The sequence below is a fragment of the Pseudochaenichthys georgianus genome, chromosome 21 (assembly GCF_902827115.2).
Source record: "Pseudochaenichthys georgianus chromosome 21, fPseGeo1.2, whole genome shotgun sequence".
NCBI lineage: Eukaryota > Metazoa > Chordata > Actinopteri > Perciformes > Channichthyidae > Pseudochaenichthys > Pseudochaenichthys georgianus.
Genome location: NC_047523.1, coordinates 30,987,304 through 31,004,823, shown reverse-complemented (window position 1 = coordinate 31,004,823; position 17,520 = coordinate 30,987,304). Strand labels below are relative to the sequence as shown.

The window sequence follows — 17,520 nt, the reverse complement described above, 5'->3', positions numbered from 1 at the left end:
AATCCCCATTGGGAATAATGTTAGTGCCTACATTCTGGTCAGCCCAGTGCCTTTTTATAATATGGTATAGTGCACACACATAAACACTCCTTTAACACAAGCAATGATTTATGAAGTATTTAGCTTTATGTGGAAAGCTTGAGGAGGTTCGCCGAGCATTTGTTGATTTGCCAATTATTTGACGGACAATCAAAAACATACTTTAGCTAGAGATTTACAAGCAATGGGGGGAAAAGGGGTTTATCAGTTCCAGCATGAACATGATGATTGTTAGTAAATATGTGTTAATAGATGGAATTCCATTGTGGACCTAATCCCAATGAATTCCCATAGAAAGGTGTTATTGAAACAGTGTATTCAGGTTTATCGTCTTTTTTTTACTTTTATTGTCATTACATAGTACAGGTACTAATAACAAAACGGTTTCTCTGCATTTGACCCATCCTAGTGTTAGGAGCAGTGGGCTGCCATTATTATGTACATAATGGTGCCTTGCTCAGGGACACCTCGGTAGCACTCGGTCTTGCCGAGACTTGAACTGGTGACCTTCCAGTTGCCAAGCCAAGTCCCTATGGACTTCGCCACCACTGCCCTAATATATTATCTTTAAGTGTGGATAAAGTGTGGTGCCTTTTTAAATGTTATAGGCCTAGTGGGAACAAGATACACATGAAGCATGAATATACCTTCTTGAGAAACCTGTCTTTGACAAAGTGCAATGTTTTTGTGATAGCTTTACTTATGGAGCTTACAAAGGTAGGATTACTTGTGTAAATGAGACTGAACATGTATACATGCAACTGTTGTATAATCTGTAGTAACAAATCTTCTAAAAGCCACAACATATTGGAGGCTTAAATACAGTATGGTCCTGGATTTCGTAGGTGGCAAACAAGTTGACACGTATGACATTGAATTTCCATGGTCCTCCCAGTAGGGAAGGAAGGGGCACGGGTCAATGTCCAACACCACCCACACCACACCCTTAATGGAGAAATAGGGCTGAGTAGGGTCCTGCTCTTTCGTTGTCACTTTCCACATAGTGGTGCCGTCTGTGTTTATGTTTCGGAATGTTTCATCTACTAACACGTGATTTAGATTTGACGTCAGCTGTTACAGAAAGTACAACATTATCACACACTAGATTCATCATTACATCAACCATCTGTAAACCTTTGGCCCTTTTAAAACTAACACACTGTAACCCATGAAATGGACTCTTTGTTTGTAGTGTGGAAAACAAAAGTTTAGCTATCTCTTAAGAATATACACACAAAACCCAATACTGGATTAAATCAACATTTCTCTGCTGTTAACATACTGGTTAAGAGGCCCAGAGGACAGTGCACATACCTAGCCTAGTGTTATTCCAGTAATTATATGTTTGGTTTGGATCATGTATCCAGTGACATTGGCTGCAAAACGTTTTTGTTATTTTCCCAGAAAATAAATACATTTCTGTCGCTGTGAATAGTTTGGCACACCTTATCTGGCCCAGGTCTAAAGCCCAAGGCAGCATGGTTTGGTATATTTCAAATGCAGCATTAACTGAATGGCTTCTTGATTGCATTATATTGTGTCGGTGTTGTGTAGCTCTGTCTCAATGCGAAGACTCAGGTCAGTAGATATTACATTTGACTTGGGGTTTTGACAATTTCATAAAAATAATCTGACTCAAATATGCGGGTGCCTAAGAATCAGAAACAGGTTTATTACCAGGTGAGTTTACACATATGAAGAATTTGACTAGGTGTCGTGGTGCATACATAAAAGTAAAACAACAATTAAAACACAGATAGAGAACTAGAACATTGAAAAAATGTTTTTTATAAATATAACAGTATTTACATTGCAATGGAATACAATTTTTTTTTTTGTGGCAGGAATAAGAAAAGTAGACGGATATTGTTGTACATTGTGTGCATTTAATGTAATGCATAGTCTATGATGTGGCTGAGGTAAAGTGTCAGTGGGGGGGGGGGGGCGGGCCTTATTGATGAGGCCTGTAGCGGAGGGGAAGAAACTGTTCAGGTGACGAGGTTCCCTTATTCAAAGTTGTGTATGTCTTCGACTAAACCTTAAACTCACATATTGTCCGGCAATATTTTTGTCAGCTAAACTAAAAGGTCTTACATGTTGATATTTAGTTTACATATGCTTTACTATATTTGTAGCATTATCACAGGACTCAACCCTGTGGAGTACTGGAACACCATGAAATGAAGGCGGTGTTTGTGGAGCGCTTGCACTTTCATGGGGCTCTCTGACATCAGTGGCTGTGTTGCGGTTAAAGCCTGTACAAGAATTCTCTCCATGTGGTGCACAACACCCGCAGCACACTGAGCTCCGACGCTCTGACAATCCCAGTTTCCTATTTGCATCACAGCTTTAGCTACAGGAAATGTGTTGTTGATTTAATGATGTGGCTGTGTGTAGGCCTGTTGTGGAGATGTATTGCTGTACTTCTTTTTCTCTCGTATTTAATTAATAAAGCCATAACAAGTTAATAGTGAGGAACCAAGTTTACACGACTTAATAGTTAAATTACTGTTGTAAAGCAATTTCGTGGTTTAACATTTGATATGGGTGGGTGAAAGAAGGGGATAGGAAATAGGTGAGTAATCCCCTACCTGCTTATTCCTTATAATGTGCGTATAACTGCCAACTAAACCATGTTGATGCTGGTGTAGTTGAGAGTTAATTCATGTGTCGGCATACCTCATAATGTAAGATCTCTTGGACTGACTGGAAGGGCTTTCAGCTTACAATCTTGTTTTATGTGGGGTGTGGGGAGGGGCTGTGGGCTGCAATGGGGGGTTGTGGCCTATATAATACTTCCATGGTTTTGGCAGTCAGATTTTCAAGAAACTTCCTGGTGTGTCAGGATCAATCGGGCCTAAGCCAGTCTTAATTAAAAGCTTGGGGCTGGGCAGAAGTCGAGGGCAAAAGGCATCCCCGTTGGTTAAAAGAATGAAGCGTCTGTCATTACAACACTATAGGGAGCATCAGCTTTATTACTTAAAATCGCTCTTTAAAAAGTCTTACCGTTCAATAACGACTCATTCAAACATGGTTTCAATGAGTCTTTGTTTTCCCCCAATAGAAAATATTGGGAAAAAGCAGTGCTATGGTTGAAAGCCATTCTACTTTGATTGTTTTGGGGTTATTTTATTAACCTCAAGAACATGACAAAACTATGTGTTAAAGCCAAGTCATTCTTTGTTACTTTATTCGCCATCTTGGATATTACTCTGCCATCTTGATACTCACAAAATCAGCAGTTGTAACACATTTGTATGCATTCAGGAACACTTCTATTAACAAGTTGTGAAGAGGCAGAGTTGATCTCAACATTCAAACATGAAAGACGGCTAATGCTTATTCTTTTTGAGAAATATTCATCCAGCCAGAATTAAAATATTTGTTTTACTTGAGTTTTGTAAAAAAAACATGTTGCAGTACATCATCTTGCAGCCATTTGTAATGCATCTGGTCCCTTCCTTTCACTGCTTGTTGACTATTATATTGAAACAAGAGTTTTAGAAGTTTACTGAGCTATTTTGATGTTTGATTAAAGGAGTGTTATACTTGTCTTGGTTACTGAGGCAGCGCACAAGTTTAAAACGGATGCAGTTGCATTAAAAGAGAAGCAGTTATCATTTTCAACCACTTGGGGGCACAGGCAACTAACAGGGAAGAGTAGCTATGAGCTGGGGTGTGAATGTTGTGTTTGAGTTCATTAATTAAATGGAATATGATCCAAAGGACTGTACTCACTTTTGACACATCGTGTACCACAAGAGAGGAAATAAGACAAATATCACAGATGTCCCTTTTTTCTCTGTCCTGTTTTTCTCTGGTCGTTTCCCTCCAAATCCAAACGTCAGACAGACAGCGCCTTAGTATGTTTTGGTCTCCCGAGTGGATCTTTCCAGCACACCCATCTGTCAGTTTTTTTCTGGGGTCCGAGGAGGGGTACAGGGGCGTGTTTGTGTCTGGGCCCTGTTGGGTGGATAGGTGGGGGCAGGAGATCAGACGCAGCACATATCACATCACAGGCCAAATATCCTAATAGTCTGATGTACCATCTGATCTGGTCCCTGTCATATCCTTATCCAGGGCTCACACAGGCACTCCCCAGCCCAGATTCTCCCATAGTGCGATTTGAAAGACCATTTTTCAGCTTGCCCATGCAACCAAGCATGCCCATTTCTTGTTTTCTCTCCCTCTACTTCAGACTTAATCAATGCAATTGCTTTGACCTTTAGCAATCCCCCTTCACTGAATGCACCCACTCTTCCCAATTTTTTTCTTACCCCCCCCCCCCTACCCAGAGGACCCTTGGCACCTGTAGAGTAAACCAGGGCATGTTTAAAATCTAAAACATAGTTGAGTTGATTTACGCAAGGGAAGCATCCTCAAAATGGACTAATACTTTGTATTGCCTCCAGTTTAGTTGCTCTCCCATGAATGTAGTGTGTAACAGCAGTTGTTTTCTCTTGGATAATAAGCCTAATGGGAGTGGTTTTCCATCCAGAAGCAACATTAAACATTGTGTAAATGCGAGGTGGCACCATTTGTGAATACGCTTGTTCTCACCTGCAGTACTAATACTGTTAATGCATTCATATCATGGAGGGTTATGTAACCGTGCTAGCTGAGATGGAAAGCACAGCCACCTTGCCAGTCTCAATGCATTCAGGCTCTACAGTGTCAGATGGCCCCGGGGATCCAGGGGGCTCAAGATGGCAATGCTGTTTTACAGTCCGGATGTGTGTGTCTGTGTGCAGGCCAGAATATGTGTGTATGTGCTGCAGTGTTTGTGAGATTAGGCAGGGATGTGTGTATCCATATGGTTATGTGGCAACACATTAGAATTGTTCTGGCGGTGAGCCAATTGAATGTAATAGCCATGATTCTGTGTGTGTGTGTCTTTTTATATGAACCCTTTCTGACCTTGTGTGTGTTTTTTTGTATATGGAGTTCACAGGATGCCTATTTAGGTCATATAACCAGTGGTTGGTCTTGTGACAATGTGGTCAGTCTGTATCAAGCAGCCAAAGGTGTGTGTTGGAATATTTTGTGTCAGGAGTAGATGGGTCTAGTTTATGTGTTGCTCTTTGCTTTGCCATTGGTTGAGAGTCAGCTCAAAAGTAAACACAGATCAACCCTCCTGGCTCCCTGTCCCTCCTGCTCTCTTCCTCCCTCGGCTTCCACTTTAAACCAACTCGGTGACATGAGTTGTGGAGAAAGCTCCCCACCTCTCCTCCTCCTCTTTTCTTCCATGCACTGTAATCCTGACACCCAAAACCGCCCCTCAGAGAACAAGTGTCAGCATCAGAATAGAGCGTGTGTGAATAGTGCGTCAGCTGCCCTTTTTTTCCCCCTCTGGTTAGCATGTAAGAGAGTGCTAATGTTGATGGAGGTGACTATTAACTACACAATGATCACAGTGATGGTGTTTGTACCGCCGCCTTGCTAAAGAGATAAGTGACTGATCTCTACTCGACTGGGACTCTGCAGATGACAGATAAGCACATAAAGGGACAGATACTTTTGCTGAACACACTGTAAGCTTGCCTACCAGATGTTCTGCAAGCGTTATGCTTTGATTTGACTTGCTAATATCAGCAGCCTATTTATAGTTCTCTAATCCCTAATAGAGGCCACATCTTATAAATTCAAGGTGATGATGTGAACATAAGTTGATCTGTCAAATGTTGCTTTTTGAAATTAGATTACAACTGTTGTGCCACTGTAGGGCTGCATTTCCATTTGAAACAAGTCAAGTGATATGTGCCACGGTAAGCACTGAAGTGCACACATTCGCTGCCTCTGCTGCCGTCTTCTTTGCCAGGCACCCGTGGCTGACTGTCAAAAGAGAAAACAGGGGAACTGTTTTTGAGACTCAACCTGAGATATTGACCACCTCCCCCATTGTCAAGTTGTGAAACAGCCCAAAGATATTTGCATGAAATAAATGAGGATCTCTCTCACGTCCAGCCCTGCCACGGCCAAAGGTTTACTGTCGCAGATGCATGCTCCATCTGGCCCCTCATCTCTTCACACACACCATTCTTCCTGCTTGATTTACAGATGGTCTTGTTTCAGGTTCCAAATGATGATCTTGTGGTGTTAAACAAAGAACAAAAAACATTAAGATGAATTGTTTTTCATGATGCCAGATTTGAGCTGTCCTAGCATCAACAAAGTCATTCATACCTCTTTGTTTGTCCTGATTTGGATTTCAGGGAGCACAGGGTTGAAGGGGTCAAGTGGTCCTCTATCCTGAGCAAACATGGACATGGCGACAGCCATTGGGACAACAAACCTCCACGAGAACCAGGCTGTCCTGCCAACATTCTCCCCGCCTCCCCACTACCAGCACCACCCCCCTCAGCCCAGGACTGTGATCCTACATAGGCAGCATAATGAAGCCATATAAGCCTGTTATTTGATGCTTTACGGCTTGTTTTATGAAGGTGAGCTGACAAGCAGCTCCCAGAATGGTTCCTGTCACTTTAACAGACGGCATTACCAAGAGAAAAGGAGCGCTGGGGAGGGAGGGCAGGGCCAGCTTGAGAATGGGCCAGGGACTTTATGTTAGCCCTGCCAGGGCTTTGATGGGTAGAGGTCTGGCTGCAGGCTATCACTGTTACATTTTACGTCTTCCACCTTTTGTGAGGGGGACATTATTGACGTTTGACCTATGTTCTTATTCCCACCTCCTCTTCACTAATCAATTACCACATCGATCCATTAATCAGACAGGGTGATGGCCAGTGAAAGGCCCCTGGGTATGTGTGAAGAATTGTGGGATAGGCCTCAGGCTATCTTGGAGGAGGGCCTTCACCTGTGGAGCGCACTGTTCAGCATTTGGCTTACAACAAGTAGTCATGGTTGTTACTTTAGAAGCATCTAGGTTCTTTATTTAAGAGGAATATGTTCTTCTCTATATGCAATGAGTAAGATGTAATTGTGTGACCTATTATTTATCAATGTAAGGGAAATAAAGCTGACTATCTTCCATTCTTCTCCTTGGTGCAAACAACATGATGGATGGATTTTAATTAGTTGAGCCTTGCATCCAACAAACATTTAAAATATATATTTATTTCCTTTTAACACAAAATAGTAAAGTGTAAATCCGCAGGAAGTCATCTTATTAACGGAGCATTATTTAAAAACGTCTTGTGATTTATTGGCACAAATATCAGCGGCCATAGCACTGTCACAAAAAACAAGCTGTTTGAATGAGAGCAAACATGTTTTTGTCCGTCTGACTGTTTCCATGGAGGTTAGGCAGTGGCATAATTGTGTTTAGGGCAGAAAACAGAAACAGATCAGACACACAGACGGCCAACAAATCAAAACGGAAGCTGCGGGAGCGGAACCCACCATGCTTTGATTAGGTTTGGTTTGGGTTTGGTGTTTCAGACTAAAGCCATCACCCCAGTCTGTCTCTGCCCTTGCCAAGTTGCTTGCCAAAATGGTGAAAGATTTTGGAAAGAAAGTTTGAGAGAGAAAAGCTGTGGGCTGTTTTAGTCCACCCCCCATCAGACTGACCAGGGTCTAGCCGACAGTCACCCAGCCCTTGTGGGTTTAGTGAATTGAGAAGACACTTCTTGTGTGGATTTTTCAATTCTTCAACATGTCATTTGGCCGGGAGTGCTATTGTCCCCTGGCCCTTTTTCCCCTGCTCCTTCTGCCGAGACGAGTCGTGTCATCCCCTCGTGATCAGCACTTTTGTTGCCTTTGTTTTTGGCCCTACCTCAGAAGTCCATCTTGTCTTTTATGTCCCTGCCTTTCATGCATAAGGGAACAGTTGTGGCCTGTTGTGGGGCTGTTCCACTGCATTTCCACCAGTGGGGTTTCCTTTCATTCTCTTCAAAGTACTACAATGGGGCTCTGAAGGCCTGAATGGCCAATGCAGAGTGCACAATCCTACAGAGCCCGCTCATTTTGTTTTGCCAGAGTCAATAAAAATGCTAAGTTAAAAGCTAGCCCCCTTATGCCCTCCTCAAATGGAGCAACTTGTTTGACCTCCCCTCTCAATTAACTTTTAATGATAAATTCATTGATTTTCTTTTGTTTTTTTTGTTTTACGTTCAACTAAGGTGAATTGTTCTGCACACATTTAGTGTTATATTCTATTAATCATTAGTTTATTTCTGTATTACACTTTGTGTGTATATATGCAGCATGAACTACTTAATTATCAATGCTCACTTGAATTCATTTATCGATTGGTATATGACACACAGACAAGGAAATGGAGAGAGCTGGACAGATGGCTAACATACAAAATAGTACTATATATCTTTTACATTCGGACTTTTCCCTGTCCTGAGACCTAGATAAAGACATCTCAGTTCTTCTGTAAGAGTGGGATTTAACTAGTTCTATGTTGAGGGATGAGAAAAGAAAGTCTGCAGACGTCTCTTGGCATTACGGCAGAGGCCTTGCATAAAAGCATTGTGTGCCGATTTGTGAGCTTGGAGAAAGCCGGGGACTTTGAGAAGGATTACAGGTAGGCAGACATTGGCTGCTGAAGATAACCGCCATGACTTCATCCTCATTGTGTAGATTAAGGCATAAAACCCAAACTAATGAGACCGGAAAGGGGAAGAAGACATGGAAGGGAGGAGGAGTAAGGGCTATTGTCGAATGTCGATGCTAAGGGACATCCTTGTCACTTGAATTAAAGCGAGAAAAGGAAGATGTGGGTCCAAAGGTGATGGTATGTGAGGAAGTGACATTACAAGAAATGGATGCTCCAATCGCTGCCAAAATGAAATGCTTAATTTAATTAAATAGCATACAACTTTGGTAATTATCTCTCCCACTATGTAGGAGCATCGTATTTTGTATCATGTTGCTTTCATAACTGCTCAGGGCAAATTGAATATCTGGTGTTGTTTTTAAATCAGTAGTTTTATTGTTTGCACAATACATTATATTTAGAAATAAAGCAAGCAGGTCCAGTATACTTTTGTCTGAGATACCAGCCCCCCATCTGATCTGGAGGGGGACGGATTGCTCATCCCGCGCTCCAACTTGCTGCAGGGCAATCAAAGAAAGCAGGGGGCAGAGAAGAGAAAAAGTAGAACAAAAGACTTTCTTTCCTTCCCCTGTCTTGGGTGTCTCTGGTTAATTTTTCAGCATCTGTCTGCCTTCCAATTGTGTCCTCATACCTGAGGCAGTGTGGAGAAAAAGCCTCCACACATACAGCATCATGCTGAGAGCAGGGCCGTGCTCGGGGAGTGTTTCAGCTCTCTTTTTCATTCTAAAAAACACAAACATGTCAGACAGGCAGGTGGACATGAAGCTAGGTAAATATTGATGACTTTTTGACCATTTTATTTCCCACCTGTAGACAGCTTTCTGCAGAAGGACGGCTTGTTTATCCTTCAGGAACATCGATTTCCTCCCTACTCTTTATTCATCTTCATTTTCACCAAATTTAATCTGGAATCTTAATCACCACATACCACAGAATGTAGTATCCATATTAAGGAGTAGCTGATTATTGTGGGGTGGAAACAGAGTTTTGTATTTTGTGCATTTTAGACACAGCTTCTGCCCGCACCACCATGCTGGAGATAATTGTGGAAATCTACATATTGAGAGGGAGGCTGTCGTCGGGGTCTGTTTTGGAGTGGGGCTCTTGTTATCTTCTATAATTCATATGGTAAGATGAATATTACCACCTGAATTAGGCTATTATGCTGCCAGACGGCCAGTAGAGTTACAGGAAATAGTGATCATCATGTCATCAAAATGAAGCAATTACTACAGGCTATTCATAATACAATATTGAGAACCAGACTGCAATCAGCAGTGGCTAGATATTATGACATAGATCTTGTGTCGAGGTGAATATTTATTATCATCTAATATGCCCTAACCCTTCCTGTTACTTTCCATCAGAAATAATGCTGTACAATGCTGCCAAAGTGTGTAGTTTTTAGTACGTGATGTTTTTTTTTTTAATCATGCCCGTACAAGTGCCCTGCCTTGAACTTAAGAAACCAAAGCTATCTCTGCAATATTGATAAGATTTGTCAGGCAAGAATACAACATCTTGTATTTTACATTGCAAACTGCATCAAAATCCACCACAAAAAGGCTCCCATCCTAGAACTCCTTAGAAAACGACATTTTGTGAAATATTTTAGCCGCACATAGCATATAATGTGCAAGATGAAAATCTTCAATCCCACTGTAATCGAATAATAAACAATCTTTTTTCTTCTTCAGCGAAATCATTCAACTAAAAGCATTTTTTCCCCCCTAACTGATGATATGAAATTAAAGTGCACCTATCATGCTATTTTTAGGCAATAGCATAGGTCTCAGATATATACAAATATATAAAAAACATGTCTATGAAGTGTTTTGCTCAAAATATCAAACAGATCACCCATTCTAGCCATGCCTCATATCCCTCTATTTCACTTCCTGTTTCAAAAGTGCTGATTTGGGGTATAAAGCTTTAAAAAAAAAAGAGAAGAAAATAGATATTTTTTTAAAAGGAGGGGGCTGAGCTCATGCGGGAGATGCTCCCGGCAGAAACTGCCGTGATGAAACGCCATATCATGGATTATCAAGGATTATTTCTGAAACGGTATGGAGCTCAAAGGCTTTCTCTCTTGCCGGTTATACCATGGATGTATAATAAGAACTGGATACAGCGTGGGAGGCGGGGCCTCATTCATTCCTATGAGAGTTGCTCATTAGCGCATGATGATAAAATGGCCCAACTTTTGAGAGAGCGAAACGTCACAGATTACCCGGCATGCCTGAGAAGTACCCGTATGTGCGCTCATACCGCATGCGCAACTTTAACCAAAATGCTCGTTCACATCAAGCACGTCAATTTGCGTACACGTAACGGCACCGCACGTTCATGACAGCATGGTAATGATTTGTTATGATGGATTTGATATTAACGAGGCGGCAGTTAGCCGCTAGCGGCTAGCTAGTAATTATGCTAATGTACACATAAATCGTTATGTACTTATATTACGCTGTAACAGGATCTAGTGATATCCAAGCAACAGAGCTTCATTTAGAAAGAATGATTGCACTGTATATATATAATAATATATACTTATAATAATAAGCAATATTAACTTTATTTAAAACAACATTTACGGTACAAGATTTAATCATACAGCCCATGTAGTATGATAATGAATTACAGTATAGCAATATATCCATTATTACAGCTCCGTGGGATGGCAGTAAGACGATATGGGTCCGTTCTTATTGTGCACCCATGGGTAAAGATAAACGCAACTCACATTGGTTTCTCAAACAGCATCTCTGTAAACTACGTGTATTCACTGAATTTCACTCTCTGCCTTTAACGGCTCGTTGTAGCTCCAATAGCTCCAGCCCCCACCCTCCCTGTGAGCACAGTGTGCTCTGATTGGTCGGGACACGTAACATGAACGTGCCGGGCGGCGCGGTCCCGTGGGTTAGATGCGCGTTCATAATGCAGAGGGAAATAACTCTCAGAATAACGTTATTAGCACATTATTACAACTTGAGGAACGAATGTTTTTAATAAGGGCTATACAAGTGTTCATACTGGGTAGTTTATTTAGTTTAAAAATAATTATCCAACGATTTACAGACCACTCTTTCCCCATGTAAGTCAATGGGAAAAAGTGTTTCCGGACCTGGCAACCAAACGGAAGTGTAGTACCACCGTTTGGCCAGCACGAATATTTTCATCTGAGTCCGGCGCACTTCCTGGGGGCTTGGGTTATACCACAAGGTGAGTTCCTTTTTATTTGCTGCTTCTTCACACACATGCTCTGTGCAGTACAGGTTAGCTCTGAGTGTTAACGATGCTAATGTAAACATGCAACGACGACATTACCTCCAAAACAGTCGGGCATTGTTTCTGATAGCAACGTTTCTGATAGGGCCGTGGGTGTAAAGCCAGCCTACATTTCCGATATTACGTCAAAAATTACATAAAGTGCATTTTGCATGATAGGTCCCCTTTTAATGTAAGATCAATTTATTTTTGGTTACATTCTGATTCCCTTGAGGCTCTGTACTCTACTGTACAGGGTTTCATCACTACACCAATTTTGTGCTTATGTGTTTTCTAAAATGACTGATACTGAATTGCTGAAAATGTTCACAGACCCCCCACATGCCAGAAGCATGTGTAGACGTTAAAATGCCAGATACATACACAGTATGCCATTTCTTAGGACTAGGAAATAGCATAGTCACTGTTACCTTGAGGAATATTAGTGCACCTGTCTGGATTACATGCCAGGGGATTTCAGAGATAACAAGATGAAACTTGGAACCTGAATGTGGAAAACGTACAACAGTGACTGTGTGAGAGCGGTGAAGATAAGATATGTAGTTCGAGGATGTGTGGTTCAAGGTGGATTTGCTGTAGTTGGACACTACAGAGAATCGTACGGTGAGAGTCAGATCATCAGACGGTATTCTGTTGGATTGAAGATCAGTCGATTTTAAACCAGTTAACTTCTTTGTTAAGATACACTCAGATGTTGGAAGATGACGGTACATAAATCTGCTCGGCTAGATTGGAGAAGTTTGCTGTTTATGATAATAACTTGCTAATAAAGCAGCTTCAACACTGTACTGTTGGCTTTGCAATAATCATGACCCATGTTGAGGCTAACAAAATGCTTACTACACTCCACCTCCTGTCCTTAGCTTCCTCCTTCTAATGCCATTGGGCCTTGTCTACTGCAGCCTCTCTACTAATGAGAACCAGTCCTATCCAGCACCATATAAACCCACTAACACACACTTACCTCTGATCTCAGACCAGTAAACATAGCCGCTGTGGCCATGTCTCACCACTTTACAGCTGCTAATTTAACCACACAACCCTGTGTTATCATAACCTTTCATGTAAAAGAAGGAAGGTAGAGGGAACAACATGGGTGCATATGGTACTTTGGGGACTGTTAAATATATAGAACACAAGAATCTAGTGATCTAACAATGATGATATGTCAACCATATGTAGGATGGTGTGTGTGTGTGTGTGTGTGTGTGTGTGTGTGTGTGTGTGTGTGTGTGTGTGTGTGTGTGTGTGTGTGTGTGTGTGTGTGTGTGTGTGTGTGTGTGTGTGTGTGTGTGTGTGTGTGTGTGTGTGTGTGTGTGTGTGTGTGTGTGTGTGTGTGTGTGTGTGTGTGTGTGTGTGTGTGTGTGTGTGTGTGTGTGTGTGTGTGTGTGTGTGTGTGTGTGTGTGTGTGTGTGTGTGTGTGTGTGTGTGTGTGTGTGTGTGTGTGTGTGTGTGTGTGTGTGTGTGTGTGGTTTATTTATTTACAAGCAACTCCTTTTAGGGTCTAAGTGTGGACAAAGGAAATGTTTAATTTAGCCACCACTGCTGCCATTTAATTGTGAAACCCTAATGCTAAAATAACACAAGATTAAAGTAAATAAACTGATGTGGTTACATTTGGTTTGGAAAATGACAGTTGTTTTGAGTTATTATGGCTATGTTTCAGCATCTCACAATTGTGTCTCTAATGATGGTTAACTCGAAATTTGGATTTTATACTGTTTCTTGAAGGAGAATAAAGTGTTTTGTTATACCTTTGGCATTCATTTGAAAACTCAGAATGAGCTGAATTGTTAGATTTTACTGCCAGTTTATTTTAGGATGAGACCTCCTGTCTGCTACACAAGAAAAGTAGAAAGCACAGTCAAATTATGGGGAACATTTTTCATCCCTGTTATCAAGCTTTTGCTTTTGACTCCAGCCAACATCAAGGCACTTCCACTCGACTACTTAATTTCTCATATATTTGTCTCGAAGCTGGTCAGAATAGTTCTTTTTTAGAATTATTTTTTGAGTGATTTGCACAGAATAGACTAATATAATGTAAGTCTTAACACCCCCCTTGTCCCCTACCACTCAACCCTTCCATCTCCATCCTATTACCCTTTTTGTAATGGTTTACAATATGCCCTATAGTATTAGAGCCCAACCGTTGCAATATTTTCTCCCTAAAGCTTTTGTGAGTCTGTCTCCAGTCTCTGTAGGCTCTTTGTACCTGGAAGCACTAAAGTGCTGGAAGCAACCTGGATTGGTTTGAACTGCCTGCAACAACCGCTCCATCTCAGCACAGATTAGGCCTGATTGGGACTGGAGGGCATGTGGAAGCGGAGTTGACAGGATTAAGTGGTCATTGAAGTGACTTTTGCTCCTTTATCGAGTGCAGAAGAGAATAATTCAGCCCCCCTTTTCAGCAGAAAGAGTAGCCCCCTTCTTCCTTAGGCTAAGAAGGACACTAATTACAAATATGATCCCTCGAAGGGCTTCTGATACCCAGTGAGAGTTGGTGGTGGGAGAAGCTGATTCTCGCTGTAATTTGATAATTCTGATCCCAACATTTAGCCATTTATAAGGGCAAGTTGTTTCAGAAGCTTGATTAACGGAGCAAATAATTAAAACTGGTGTGCAGTAATTGTGATTATTATAGGTCGGCGATTTGATGATGAGCATGGCAACAACTTGTCAGCCTGGTATTTCACTGTGTGGCAATCCAAGTAAATATTGTTCATGCTGTTAAGCTGGAAAACATGAATTTAATTCACGTTTTGCTGCGGCACACAGTAGCTCAGTCAGTGCATCGAGACACTTTGTTGCCACATTTTTTAACTAATATTTCACAATCAAATAAAAAAACAAAAAACAATATATATAATTACCTTGGAAATGAGAATTATGTATATAAACGGTCTTTGATACTAATATATTTAGATTTTATTTTACGTGGCTAAGTTGTACATGGCTTATTTACCTCCTATTGCAAGATTTTTGTGAAGCATATTACACTTTTATTTTATTTTATTATTGAAATAGCCAACATGTTCCTTTTTAGCACAGTCTCTGTTTTCCCTAAACTTAAATGTTTCCATGACTCAGCTCCAACCACCCCTACTCTTTCACTTCCTGCCTGCCCAGATATTCAGCAGTCTGGCAACATTAGCATATGAGTGGCTCAGTGTTTGGGTGAGTTTGTTCTCAACAAAGGGAGCCAAAGCACAGGTCAACGTGTCTCATTCACTTCAATAGACAGCTGAAGGGCAAACAGAACTCCCAAAATGAAACGTTTCCAGACTTTCACTCCAGTGTTGAGGAAGAGACCTCCTTTTGCATCCTCGCGTATAATATAAACACTGTAGATATTATGAAGATGAATGTAGCAACAACCTTTAATTATTCATTGCCCTTAGCGCTGTATTGATACCCCAGGTTGTTATGAGTAATGTATGCACCAAAGACATGCATTTTTTGCGAGAACTAAAATGGAAGCACTCTGTTGTGTGGATGAGTGGTTCTGGAGAAAGTCAGTACTGAGGGCCAATAAATCAGCCTGTTCCGAACAGTCACAGTTTAAACAGACACTGCACTATAGTCTTTATGAAATTGACTCAAACTCATGTGTCCGCTCCATCCTGTGCCACTGTGCTTATGTATGTTTTATATTTGTGTTGACAGGGAGAGGGGTTGGCTCCTTCCCACAGCCTGGCAGAATACCGAGGCCGGGCGTTATCACCACCACTCGGCAGGCTCCTCACTGCGCTACATACCCCGCAGGGCGGTTCTCTACTGCCCCGGCAATGATGAGCGGAAATTGAGGAAACTAGCTTCGCTGGATGTCGACTGTGCCGTCTTGGACTGTGAGGATGGCGTAGCCCTCAGCAAAAAGGTACACAAATGCACAGGTGCACATGTATAAATGAAATGCGGCTTCATAAGAACAGGTCAGCAAGGAGCACAAAAACACACACACACACACACACACACTCACACACACAGCTGTGAGATCCGGAATTATTTTAATTACCTTTGCCTCCTTCAGACAGGTGCTTGGTCTTAATCACTGAAAGGAAAACTACCTAAGTGAGATGTTTAAAACAAGCACATTTCACCCTATTATGATAGTATAAAGGCAGTGGTGCCCCCCTATCAGGGTCCTTTAATACAAGGTGACCATGTCCCACTGGGTTAGCAGCGGGAAAGCACCAGATGCAGCAGGTTAAAAGCATTCTCCCCCCACCCACTCAGCCTCCCCATTGGCCCTGCTGAACTGCCCATGAAATTGTGATTGGAGAGTGGGATAAAGAAGGGGCCCGGGTAAAAAGTTAACAAACAAAGGTTTTTAAGTCATGATAATAAAGATGATTGATATAGCTGCAGGCTGTTCCTGTAGTAGACAATAAGATGATGGCCTGTGTGACTGACAGGCTAAACTGTGACCCTGCGATGGAGTTGGTGGATGTCAGAGCTTCTGTCTTTATTATGTGTTAGAGGGGGAGATGTAGAGAGGAATGCAGCCATTCAGGCTCGAGGAGAATTCAGACAGTGGATGTCAGCCTGTCAGCATGTGAGCAGCTTTATCTCTATTTTTATTTCCTTAAAAGTATCATGCTTTTACACACTCATTTCGTAAAGCAGTATTCACGCCTTAAGGTTACAAGTCTAAGTTTGATGGCAACAAATGGGAATCTTGAATTTGATCTGATTTACTTTTCTCATTTCTAGAAGACCTTTTGTGATCTGGTGTGATGTACCTTTTTTTAGGCCCTGGTAAAAGTTTATTTATATAGCACATTTCAACACAAGGCAAACAAAACACACATTAAAAGCATTCAGATAAAGTAAAGCGCAACAGAAACACATACATAGAATGGCTAAAATAGAATAAGAAAGGTATAAAATATAAGTTACAGTGCAATGTAAGACATGCATAGTAATTTGATGTAATGGAATAGGCTAACCTCTCTGTCTTCCACTAGTAGAACTCTAACAATACCAACAATACATTCTCTAACAATAGCATTTCACCGTAATGTTCCCTGCCCAACAATCCTATTACTTTTCCTTCCTCTGATCTGGCTGCATCAGAAATATAAATTACAAAGCATTGCATCACATTCTTTGACACCATAAATCCATATTACAGTCAGCCACAGTGGGCCAAAATCCAGTTACCCAATATGTATTTGCCAGGTCATACTGTGTGATATAAACATGTATTATTTACTCAATAACATAATGCACCTTTCCTACTGGCCTTTCTTCACTTCCCACACTCTCAGCTTCTTACTCCACTGTGGCGATTGAAAATCCATGGGGGTTGTTGTGTCGTTTTCCGTTCCCTTTACGCTGGTGTTTTTCTTGTTGGATGAACAAAGTCCTCTTGCGTGTTCCGGTCTGTGTCAACGACATTTGTTTTGGATATTAGTTTCTTTGTTTGGAATCACTTTTGCGAATTAGTTCTCGTACAAAAACTCAACAATATTTGATTGACACCATGAGTTACTAGCCCGAAGTATATTTTATTTGTTTGGAGTCATGCAAAAATATTTACATACATAGGATTTTTTCAATTAAGAGATGATAAATATATGCAGTGTTGGAATTACATTTGGTACAAATGGCAGCAGCACCCGATTGAATTATTGTCTGGTACATTCAGCATCAATTGGCGCATTCAC

General features: G+C 41.3%; 1 protein-coding gene across 1 annotated transcript in view; it reads left to right on the top strand.

Annotated features, from left to right (window-relative positions):
- clybl (citrate lyase beta like) overlaps positions 1-17,520 on the top strand; it is a 58,611-nt gene that overhangs the window by 19,330 nt on the left and 21,761 nt on the right. The window contains exon 2 of the mRNA XM_034110433.2: positions 15,518-15,728. Within this exon, the coding sequence (XP_033966324.1) occupies positions 15,518-15,728 (211 nt within the window). The remainder of the gene's footprint in view (positions 1-15,517; positions 15,729-17,520) is intronic.